This window comes from Nerophis ophidion, linkage group LG14 (genome assembly GCF_033978795.1).
Source record: "Nerophis ophidion isolate RoL-2023_Sa linkage group LG14, RoL_Noph_v1.0, whole genome shotgun sequence".
Lineage (NCBI taxonomy): Eukaryota > Metazoa > Chordata > Actinopteri > Syngnathiformes > Syngnathidae > Nerophis > Nerophis ophidion.
The window spans coordinates 6,146,046-6,158,935 of NC_084624.1; the positions used below are offsets into that span (position 1 = coordinate 6,146,046).

At 44.9% G+C, this 12,890-nt stretch overlaps 1 protein-coding gene and 1 long non-coding RNA gene across 2 annotated transcripts in view; one reads left to right on the top strand and one right to left on the bottom strand.

The window, feature by feature from the left end:
* The window catches only part of LOC133568027 (retinal-specific phospholipid-transporting ATPase ABCA4-like), a 135,928-nt gene that overhangs the window by 74,461 nt on the left and 48,577 nt on the right, over positions 1 to 12,890 (top strand). Inside the window, 5 exon segments of the mRNA XM_061919719.1 lie at positions 1,603 to 1,818; positions 4,204 to 4,381; positions 4,447 to 4,578; positions 8,477 to 8,616; positions 8,691 to 8,828. Coding sequence (XP_061775703.1) covers positions 1,603 to 1,818; positions 4,204 to 4,381; positions 4,447 to 4,578; positions 8,477 to 8,616; positions 8,691 to 8,828 — 804 coding nt within the window.
* The window catches only part of LOC133568028 (uncharacterized), a 39,660-nt gene that overhangs the window by 1,483 nt on the left and 25,287 nt on the right, over positions 1 to 12,890 (bottom strand). The gene's annotated exons all lie outside the window — the stretch shown is intronic.

The window sequence follows — 12,890 nt, forward strand, 5'->3', positions numbered from 1 at the left end:
GTTATAAACATTTATTCACTTTCTTCTTTCCTTCATGGATGTAAATTTTACCGCTGCTGGTAGTTTTTTTTCTATGTTTTTATTTAATAATAGGTGTATTTATTTCAGTATTAAAGCAGACTGACCATACGTCCTCTTTTGACGGGCTGTCCGGGTGGAGTTTCTCAAATGCCTCAAATGTCCGGCGTTTTGAGTTAGGTTTGCTTGTATTGTCAATGTACGTTCTGGGTTAAGAAGTGAATTATATTTATATAGCACCTTTTCTCTAGTGGGGTTGAAAACGAAACAAATTGTGAAGGTTTGCGCACGCACTAAGCATTCGTGAGGGAGGGGCAGAGACAGAGAGCGAAAGAGCTTTTTATTGATAAATTTATCAGATTGAATTTTTTATTATCTATGGCAGGCGTGTCAAAAGTGTGCCCGCTATAGATAATAACGGCACATTCTAAAAATACTCACGGTATTAAAATAAACAAAAACATAAGAAAAGTGAAATAAAAAAAGCTTAAAGGGGAGATGTCATTTAGAAAAAGTTCCAATGTTGACTAATAAAACAAAACTGTTTTTTTTTTTCTTTCAAACTGTCATTGCTCAAAACATAATATTGAATCAAAATCAATGTTATTATGAATTATTTACCTATCCAAAGGTTCCAATGATAAATATTCCACTTTGAAAAATATTTTGGGTGGAAGATTTTGCATATTTTGTGTGTTTACCATTAAAAATATAGTTTTGTTTGACAAAAATACATTAAAACTAAAACATTTTGGAATGAGGAATAGATGTGAAGTTGATTTAAGCCTTAAATATAAAATATATGTATGTCCTGGCACACCATTATCATCATTTTATGACGCAAGAAAACACTTTTTACACTTTTATACTGAAATAAATACAGCTACAACTCATTAAATAAAAACATAGAAAAAACTACTAGCAGCGGTAAAGTTGAGATCCATGAAGGAAAGAAGAAAAAGAATGAATACTGACTACATTTATACATGGATACAGATTTGTTTTAATTTAAAATTTTTTTAAGGAATTAAGTAACGTTTATGACAATTTTTTTTCCAAAACACAATATAAAATGTGAGATATAACAGGACAATGCATACATTTATCATTTGTTTTCAAAACGCTTACCAAAAAGTGGGAACCCAAAAATTTACTGTGGGACCCCATTTTTATGACTTGATGGGGTCCATGGGACCCCATTTTGAAAATTCCTAGCGCCAACGCTGCTGTCAATGGAGGAGGAAAAAAATGCTTTATTTATAGACATATATTATTTATAAAGCAAGTTCAGGGTGTACCTTGCCTACCGCCAGATTGTAGCTGGGCCCCCCGCCACCCCAAATGGAATAAGCGGTAGAAAATGAATGGGATGGATGGATAAAGAAAGTTCGAATATCATTGGCACGGCCTTGGCACGTATATGTGTCCTCTTTTTGGGATTTCAGAATATGGTCAGCCTAATAAAAGTAGGTGTAAGTACTGTAGGTCACATTTAGCTATTTAAGAAACTCCACCCGGACAGCCCCTCAAGTGAGGACATATAGTCAGTCTACCTTAAAACATCTCTAATTTTCCTCCCTCCAGTGCCTTCAGAAGCTGACAAGGCAGAGAAAGATGCAGAGAGCGGCGCACCTGTGCAGAACAACACCTGTAATGGCACGGCCTGCAGGAAAACCTGCAAGCACCAGAGCAAGAGGGAACGCCTGGAGAGAGAAAAAGAGCGGCTGAGGCGCCGGGAGGACGAGGAGGAAGAAGAGGCCAAGCCAGGTGGAGACAATGAGGACTCAGGAAAGGAAGAAGGTGAGAATATAAACCCAGGTTGTGGATGCTGTGGTGCTGAGGACACCTGGTGGACAGTCGAGGTGTTAAAATAGTATCGATTCTATTTTTTTTCTATACTTTTATTGTCATATTTTCAGAATGTGTTTATTCTATTTTGTGGCCAAAGTAAGACAAAGAAAATCATCTGAAGTTGTCTTTATTTTTTAGTTTTTTTATGCCATGCACAGATTTATCCCTCCACCCCTGAATTGTGAAATATGACAAAATATGTAACAGCTGCAGCAAAAAAATAAATAAAAGGGCAGCATAAAATAGAGAGTCGATCCAGCAGAAAATAGACATTATAAACAAAGAGAGGTAGCTAATATTCGGTGACCATTTATGAGGCGCTAGCTGTCCAAAGTCGGGACCCAGGGTGGACCACTTGTCTGTGCATCATTAGGGGATGTCTTTGCACTGCTTACCTGTCTCCACTCGGGATGGTCTCCCGCTGGCCCCACTATGGACTGGACTCTCACTATTATGTTAGATCCACTATGGACTGGACTCTCACACTAATATGTTAGATCCACTATGGACTGGACTCTCACACTATTATGTTAGATCCACTCTGGACTGGACTCTCACACTATTATGTTAGATCCACTATGGACTGGACTCTCACTATTATGTTAGATCCACTATGGACTGGACTCTCACACTAATATGTTAGATCCACTATGGACTGGACTCTCACACTATTATGTTAGATCCACTATGGACTGGACTCTCACACTATTATGTTAGATCCACTATGGACTGGACTCTCACTATTATGTTAGATCCACTATGGACTGGACTCTCACACTATTATGTTAGATCCACTATGGACTGGACTCTCACACTATTATGTTAGATCCACTATGGACTGGACTCTCACACCATTATGTTAGATCCACTATGGACTGGACTCTCACACTATTATGCTAGATCCACTATGGACTGGACTCTCACACTATTATGTTAGATCCACGATGGACTGGACTCTCACTATTATGTTAGATCCACTATGGACTGCACTCCCACTACTTTATTGGATCCACTATGAACTGGACTCTCACACCATTATGTTAGATCCACTATGGACTGGACTCTCACACTATTATGCTAGATCCACTATGGACTGGACTCTCACTACTATATTAGATCCACTATGGACTCGACTCTCCCACTATTATGCTAGATCCGCTATGGACTAGACCCTCACTATTATGTTAAATCCACTATAGACTGGACTCTCACACTATTATGTTAGATCCACTATGGACTGGACTCACAGTATTATGTTGGATCCAGTATGGACTGGACTCACACTATTATGTTAGATCCACTATAGACTGGTCTCTCTCACTATTATGTTAGATCCACTATGGACTGGACTCTCACACTATTATGTTAGATCCACTATGGACTGGACTCTCACACTATTATGTTAGATCCAGTATGGACTGGACTCTCACACTATTATGCTAGATCCACTATGGACTGGACTCTCACTATTATGTTAAATCCACTATAGACTGGACTCTCCCACTATTATGTTAGATCCACTATGGACTGGACTCTCACACTATTATGTTAGATCCACTATGGACTGGACTCACACTATTATATTAGATCCACTATGGACTGGACTCACACTATTATGTTAGATCCACTATGGACTAGACTCTCACAATATTATGTTAGATCCACTATGGACTGGACTCACACTATTATGTTAAATCCACTATAGACTGGTCTCTCTCACTATTATGTTAGATCCACTATGAACTGGACTCTCACACTATTATGCTAGATCCACTATGGACTGGACTCACACTATTATATTAGATCCACTATGGACTGGACTCCCACTATTATGTTAGATCCACTATGGAATGGACTCCCACTATTATGTTAGATCCACTATGGACTGGACTCTCACTATTATGTTAGATCCACTTTGGACTGGACTCTCACACTATTATGTTAGATCCACTCGACGTCCATTGCACCAGTCGCCCGGGAGGTGGGTGGTCCCCACATCTGCAGTCCCCTCCAAGGTTTCTCATTGTCATCCCACTGGGTTGAGTTTTTCCTTGCCGTGATGTGGGATCTGAGCCGAGGATGTCTTTGTGGCTTATGTAGCCCTTTGAGACACTGGTGATTTAGGGCTATGTAAGTAAACATTGATTGATTGATTGAGTGATAACATAGAAGAAAACTTGAGACTTCCCCGCGGGCCAGATTCTGGACCCCGGCGGGCCGTAATCTCCCCGTGAGCCGTAGTTTGGTAGCATCAATTTTTGTTTTGTATTTTTTCCTATTTTTTATTACTTTTAAATAAAAAAAATGTAATTACTTTATAAAACTAATTTGCAGGTCTGCTGATGTTTGAGGCCGACCCGCTCAGCCTCGCCCTGGGAGTGCAGATCCAGGACCTGGTCAAGGTGTTCGACGGAGGCTGCCGTCCGGCCGTCGACCGTCTGAGCCTCAACTTCTACGAGGGACAGATCACGTCCTTCCTGGGACACAACGGCGCCGGAAAAACCACCACCATGTAAATTTTTTTTTTTTTTTTTAAAAGCAGTGATCGCTTGTGTCGTGAACTTGTCTCCTGTTCAGGTCCATTCTTACCGGACTCTTCCCGCCCACGTCCGGCACCGCTTATATCTACGGAAGAGACATTCGCACGGACATGGACGCCATACGAGCCTCTTTGGGGACGTGTCCTCAGTACAACATCCTCTTCAAACAGTGAGTCGCCGTTCAGAAATACAAAAAACTGAAAGCCACTACTAGCGACCACGCAGTCTGATAGTTTATACATCAATGATGAAATATTAACATTGCAGCACATGCCAATACGGCCTTTTTAGTTTAATAAATTGCTATTTTTAATTTCGCGCGGAAGTATCATGCTAAAATGATGATGCGTCACGCATTTCAGAGAACCTTTAGGTCCAGCACCGTTCACATCGCATAATTCCACAGTATTCTGGACATCTGTGTTGCTGAATCTTTTGCAATTTGTTCAATGAATAATGGAGACGTCAAAGAAGAAAGCTGCAGGTGGGAAGCGGTGTATTGCGGCCGCCTTTAGTAACACAAACAGTCGGTGATTTATTGTTTACATTCCCGAGAGATGACGGTGAAGCTTTACTAAGAAACAGAGCGGTCAAGCGAACATGGTTGGATTAGACCACACACACAAAGTACAGCGTATTATGCAGCGATTACTTCGAAAGGTCAGGTTTCCAGGTGGAGGAGTTCAAGTACCTAGGAGTCTTGTTCACGAGTGAGGGAAGAGTGGATGGTGCGGCGTCTTCAGTAATGCGGACGTTGTACCGATCAGTTGTGGTGAAGAAGGAGCTGAGCCGGATGGCAAAGCTCTCAATTTACCGGTCGATCTACGTTCCCATCCTCACCTATGGTCATGAGCTTTGGGTCATGACCGAAAGGATAAGATCACGGGTACAAGCGGCCAAAATGAGTTTCCAGGTCTCTCCCTTAGAGATAGGGTGAGAAGCTCTGCCATCCGGGAGGAACTCAAAGTAAAGCCGCTGCTCCTTCACATCGAGAGGAGCCAGATGAGGTGGTTCGGGCATCTGGTCAGGATGCCACCCGAACGCCTCCCTAGGGATGTGTTTAGGGCACGTCCAACCGGGACCACGGGGAAGACCCAGGACACGTCGGGAAGACTATGTCTCCCGGCTGGTCTGAGAACACCTCGGGATCCCCCGGGAAGAGCTAGACGAAGTGGCTGGGGAGAGGGAAGTCTGGGTTTCCCTGCTTAGGCTGTTGCCCCCGCGACCCGACCTCGGATAGGCGGAAGAAGATGGATGGTTTCAAAGAGGGTCCCTTGCGAAGGGCAGAGATGGGCATCGCCACCACCCGTCGACTGGTGCTGAAAAAAAGTGCAAGGCCGACGTTCAGGTCGTACAGGTACGACCGTATAATCTCACTAAAACACTAGTAACACAATAAGCAGATAAGGGATTTTCCAGAATTATCCTAGTAAATGTGTCTAATAATATCTGAATCGCTCCCACTGTATAGTCTTTTTTTTAATTTTTATAGTCCTTCACTCTCACTTTCCTCATCCACAAATCTTTCATCCTCGCTCAAATTAATGGGGAAATCGTCGCTTTCTCGGTCCGAATCGCTCTGGCTGCTGGTGGCCATGATTGTAAACAATGTTCAGATGTGAGGAGCTCCACAACCCGTGACGTCACGCGCACATCGTCTGCTACTTCCGGTACAGGCAAGGCTTTTTTATCAGCGACCAAAAGTTGCGAACTTTATCGTGGATTTTCTCTACTAAATCCTTTCAGCAAAAATATGGCAATATGGCGAAATGATCAATTATGACACATAGAATGGACCTGCTATTCCCGTTTAAATAGAAACATCTCATTTCAGTAGGCCTTTAGTGAATTGTGAAGTGAATTATATTTATATAGCGCTTTTTCTCAAGTGACTCAAAGCGCTTTACATAGTGACACCCAATATCTAAGTTACATTTAAAGCAGTGTGGGTGGCACTGGGAGCAGGTGGGTGAAGTGCCTTGCCCAAAGACACAACGGCAGTAACTAGGATGGCACAAGCGGGAATTGAACCTGCAACCCTCAAGTTGCTGGCACAGCCACATAGCTCGGTTGGTAAATATACACACTTAAGTGGCAAGCTACACAACCACGCAACTTTGTCCATGTGTTGTCAGATGAAACAAAAATTGAGCTGTTTGGCCACAATACGCAGTTTGGAGGAGAAAAAGTGAGGTCTTTAACCCCAGGAACACCATGCCTACCGCCAAGCATGGTGGTGATAGCATTATGCTCTGGGCCTGTTTTGCTGCCAATGGAACTGGTGCTTTACAGAGAGTAAATGGGACAATGAAAAAGGAAGATTACCTCCAAATTCTTCAGGACAACCTAAAATCATCAGCTCGGAGGTTGGTTCTTGGGCGCAGTTGGGTGTTCAAACAGGACAGTGACCCCAAACACATGTCAAATGTCCGTTTAAAATGTTGGCCCACTCTGTATTTGAGTTTGACACCCCTGCCATAGTGGGTCTAACATACCTGTGAGAGTCCAGTCCATAGTGGATCTAACATTATAGTGAAAGTCCAGTCCATAGTGGATCTAACATAATAGTGAGAGTCCAGTCCATAGTGGATCTAACATAATAGTGTGAGAGTCCAGTCCATAGTGGATCTAACATAATAGTGTGAGAATCCAGTCCATAGTGGATCTAACATAATAGTGTGAGAGTCCAGTCCATAGTGGATCTAACATAATAGTGTGAGAGTCCAGTCCATAGTGGATCTAACATAATAGTGAGAGTCCAGTCCATAGTGGATCTAACATAATAGTGTGAGAGTCCAGTCCATAGTGGATCTAACATAATAGTGAGAGTCCAGTCTATAGTGGATCTAACATAACAATGAGAGTCCAGTCCATAGTGGATCTAACATAATAGTGTGAAAGTCCAGTCCATAGTGGATCTAACATAATAGTGTGAGAGTCCAGTCCATTGTGGATCTAACATAATAGTGAGAGTCCAGTCCATAGTGGATTTAACATAATAGTGTGAGAGTCCAGTCCATAGTGGATCTAACATAATAGTGTGAGAGTCCAGTCCATAGTGGATCTATCATAATAGTGTGAGAGTCCAGTCCATAGTGGATCTACCATTATATTGTTAAAGTCCAGTCCGTAGTGGATCTAATATAATAGTGACAGTCCAATCCATAGTTGATCTAACATACTAGTGTGAGAGTCCAGTCCATAGTGGGTCTAACATAATAGTGAGAGTCCAGTCCATAGTGGATCTAACATAATAGTGTGAGAGTCCAGTCCATAGTGGATCCAACACAATAGTGAGAGTCCAGTCCATAGTGGATCCAACACAATAGTGAGAGTCCAGTCCATAGTGGATCTAGTATAATAGTGAGAGTCCAGTCCATAGTGGATCTAACATAATATTGTGAGAGTCCAGTCCATAGTGGATCTAAGATAATAGTGAGATAATAGTGAGAGTCCAGTCCATGGTGGATCTACCATAATAGTGTGAGAGTCCAGTCCATAGTGGATCTAACACAATAGTGAGAGTCCAGTCCATAGTGGATCCAAGATAATAGTGAGAGTCCAGTCCATAGTGGATCTAACACAATAGTGAGAGTCCAGTCCATGGTGGATCTAACATAATAGTGTGAGAGTCCAGTCCATAGTGGATCTAACACAATAGTGAGAGTCCTGTCCATGGTGGATCTAACATAATATTGTGAGAGTCCAGTCCATAGTGGATCTAAGATAATAGTGAGAGTCCAGTCCATAGTGGGGCCCGCAGGAAACCATCCCGAGCAGGGACAGGTCAGCAGCGCAAAGACCTCCCCAACCGATGCACAGCCGAGTGGTCCACCCCGGGTCCCGACTCCGGACAGAAAAGAAAACGGCAGATCAACTGGGGGTCTAAAAAGGGGGCTCTATTTAAAGGTGAGAGTATACAAATGAGTTTTAAGACGGGACTTAAATGTATGGTCTACGTTTCACTATGTAAATCACTTTAAGTCACTAGAGAAAAGCGCTATATAAATATAATTCACTTCACTCGTAGTGAGAAAAGTGCTGATTGGTTCTCCTTCCTGTCGCAGTCTCACGGTGGAGGAGCACATCCTCTTCTACTCACTGCTGAAGGGTCGTAGCCAAGCGGAGGCGGAGAAGGAGGTGGAGGACATGCTGCTGGACCTGGGTCTGCCTCACAAGAGAGACGACGAGGCGCAGAATCTCTCGGGTGAGTAGACCACGACGGGCGGGTCCGCCATCGTATCTGCACCGATGTCCTCTGTGCCACCTGTCTCACTGCAGGCGGCATGCAGAGGAAGCTGTCAGTCGCCATGGCGTTTGTGGGCGGGTCAAAGGTGGTCATCCTGGATGAGCCCACCTCAGGAGTGGATCCTTACTCCAGGAGGTCCATCTGGGACCTCCTGTTGAAGTACAGATCTGGTACGTGTGCTGTAGAAGTCGGATATCGTTGGAAATCTTAGTGAAATGAATGTACGAACCCCGTTTCCATATGAGTTGGGAAATTGTGTTTGATGTAAATATAAACAGAATACAATGATTTGCAAATAAATTTCAACCCATATTCAGTTGAATATGCTACAAAGACAACATATTTGATGTTCAAACTCATAACTTTTGTTTTTTTTTGCAAATAATAATCAACTTAGAATTTCATTGCCAAAGTAGTTGGGAAAGGGCATGTTCACCACTGTGTTACATCACCTTTTCTTTTAACGCTATCAATCAATCAATCAATCAATCAATCAATGTTTATTTATATAGCCCCAAATCACAAATGTCTCAAAGGACTGCACAAACCATTACGACTACAACATCCTCGGAAGAACCCACAAAAGGACAAGGAAAACTCACACCCAGTGGGACGCCAGTGACAATGCTGACTATGAGAAACCTTGGAGAGGACCTCAGATGTGGGCAACACCCCCCCCCCCCCCCCCTTCTAGGGGACCGAAAGCAATGGATGTCGAGCGGGTCGCGACGCTACTTTAATGTCTTTCATGTCCGAAACCTTGGAGAGGACCTCAGATGTGGGCAACACCCCCCCCTTCTAGGGGACCGAAAGCAATGGATGTCGAGCGGGTCGCTACGCTACTTTAATGTCTTTCATGTCCGAAACCTTGGAGAGGACCTCAGATGTGGGCAACACCCCCCCCCCCTTCTAGGGGACCGAAAGCAATGGATGTCGAGCGGGTCGCTACGCTACTTTAATGTCTTTCATGTCCGAAACCTTGGAGAGGACCTCAGATGTGGGCAACACCCCCCCCTCTAGGGGACCGAAAGCAATGGATGTCGAGCGGGTCGCTACGCTACTTTAATGTCTTTCATGTCCGAAACCTTGGAGAGGACCTCAGATGTGGGCAACCCCCCCCCCCCTTCTAGGGGACCGAAAGCAATGGATGTCGAGCGGGTCGCTACGCTACTTTAATGTCTTTCATGTCCGAAACCTTGGAGAGGACCTCAGATGTGGGCAACACCCCCCATTCTAGGGGACCGAAAGCAATGGATGTCGAGCGGGTCGCTACGCTACTTTAATGTCTTTCATGTCCGAAACCTTGGAGAGGACCTCAGATGTGGGCAACACCCCCCCCCCCTTCTAGGGGACCGAAAGCAATGGATGTCGAGCGGGTCGCTACGCTACTTTAATGTCTTTCATGTCCGAAACCTTGGAGAGGACCTCAGATGTGGGCAACACCCCCCCCTTCTAGGGGACCGAAAGCAATGGATGTCGAGCGGGTCGCTACGCTACTTTAATGTCTTTCATGTCCGAAACCTTGGAGAGGACCTCAGATGTGGGCAACACCCCCCCCCCCTTCTAGGGGACCGAAAGCAATGGATGTCGAGCGGGTCGCTACGCTACTTTAATGTCTTTCATGTCCGAAACCTTGGAGAGGACCTCAGATGTGGGCAACACCCCCCCCTCTAGGGGACCGAAAGCAATGGATGTCGAGCGGGTCGCTACGCTACTTTAATGTCTTTCATGTCCGAAACCTTGGAGAGGACCTCAGATGTGGGCAACCCCCCCCCCCCTTCTAGGGGACCGAAAGCAATGGATGTCGAGCGGGTCGCTACGCTACTTTAATGTCTTTCATGTCCGAAACCTTGGAGAGGACCTCAGATGTGGGCAACACCCCCCCTTCTAGGGGACCGAAAGCAATGGATGTCGAGCGGGTCGCTACGCTACTTTAATGTCTTTCATGTCCGAAACCTTGGAGAGGACCTCAGATGTGGGCAACACCCCCCCCTTCTAGGGGACCGAAAGCAATGGATGTCGAGCGGGTCGCTACGCTACTTTAATGTCTTTCATGTCCGAAACCTTGGAGAGGACCTCAGATGTGGGCAACACCACCCCCCCCTTCTAGGGGACCGAAAGCAATGGATGTCGAGCGGGTCGCTACGCTACTTTAATGTCTTTCATGTCCGAAACCTTGGAGAGGACCTCAGATGTGGGCAACACCCCCCCCTCTAGGGGACCGAAAGCAATGGATGTCGAGCGGGTCGCTACGCTACTTTAATGTCTTTCATGTCCGAAACCTTGGAGAGGACCTTAGATGTGGGCAACCCCCCCCCCCTTCTAGGGGACCGAAAGCAATGGATGTCGAGCGGGTCGCTACGCTACTTTAATGTCTTTCATGTCCGAAACCTTGGAGAGGACCTCAGATGTGGGCAACACCCCCCCTTCTAGGGGACCGAAAGCAATGGATGTCGAGCGGGTCGCTACGCTACTTTAATGTCTTTCATGTCCGAAACCTTGGAGAGGACCTCAGATGTGGGCAACACCCCCCTCCCCCCTCTAGGGGACCGAAAGCAATGGATGTCGAGCGGGTCGCTACGCTACTTTAATGTCTTTCATGTCCGAAACTTTGGAGAGGACCTCAGATGTGGGCAACACCCCCCCCCCTCTAGGGGACCGAAAGCAATGGATGTCGAGCGGGTCGCTATGCTACTTTAATGTCTTTCATGTCCTTTGATGTTTCCCTCCTACACACATGTAAGAGGGATGTGTACTATGGCTATGAGTTGTTTTTTCCCCTTGGCCTCAGTCTGGACCCCCTCTCCAGGCTTAGACCAATTTTTTTTATTTTATTTTAATCTTCTATTTTTTTTTCTCCCATTCCCCAGGAACTCTCCTGACGGAATAAATAAAGTACAATCTAATCTAATCTAATCTAACAACACTCAATAAACGTTTGGGAACTGAGGAAACTCATTGTTGAAGCTTTGAAAGTGGAACTATTTCCCATTCTTGTTTTATGTAGAGCTTCAGTCGTTCAACAGTCCAGGGTCTCCGCCGTTGTATTTCACGCTTCATAATGCGCCACACATTTTCCATGGGAGACAGGTCTGGAAAGTACCCGCACTCTTTTACTACGAAGCCACGCTGTTGTAACACATGGCTTGGCATTGTTTTCCTGAAATAAGCAGGGGCGTCCATGATAACGTTGCTTGGATGACAACATATGTTGTTTCAAAACCTGTATGGACCATTCAGCATTAATGGTGCCTTCACAGATGTGTAAGTTACCCATGCCTTGGGCACTAATGCACCCCCATACCATCACAGATGCTGGCTTTCCAACTTTGCGCCTGTAGCAATTCGGATGGTTATTTCCCTCTTTGTTCCGGAGGACACCACGTCCACAGTTTCCAAATATTATTGGAAATGTGGACTCGTCAGACCACAAAACACTTTTCCACTTTGCATCAGTCCATCTTATTTGAGCTCGGGCCCAGCGAAGCCGGCGGCGTTCCCGGGTGTTGTTGATAAATGCGTTTTTGCTTTGCATAGTCGTGAATTATATTTATATAGCACTTTTCTCTAGTGACTCAAAGCGCTTTACACAGTGAAACCCAATATCTAAGTTACATTCAAACCAGTGTGGGTGGCACTGGGAGCAGGTGGGTAAAGTGTCTTGCCCAAGGACACAACGGCAGTGACTAGGATGGCGGAAGCGGGAATCGAACCTGCGACCCTCAAGTTGCTGGCACGGCCGCTCTACCAACCGAGCTAAACCGTTAGTACTTACAGATGTAGCAACCAACTGTAGTTACTGACAGTGGGTTTATGAAGTGTTTCTGGGCCCATGTAGTGATATCCTTTACACACTGATGTCGGTTTTTGATGCAGTACCGCCCTGAGGGATCAAAGGTCCGTAATATCATCGCTTATGTGTAGTGATTTCTCCAGATTCTCTGAACCTTTTGATGATTGTCCGGACCGTAGATGGTAAAATCCCTAAATTCCTTGCAATAGCTTGTTGAGAAATGTTGTTCTAAAACTGTTCGACAATTTTCTTAGAAAGTGGTGACCCTCGCCCCATCCTTTCTTGTGAAAGACTGAGCATTTTTTGGGAAGCTGTTTTTATACCCAATCATGGCACCCACCTGTTCCCAATTAGCCTGCACACCTGTGGGATGTTCCAAATAAGTGTTTGATGAGCATTCCTCGACTTTATCAGTATTTATTGCCACCTTTCCCAACTT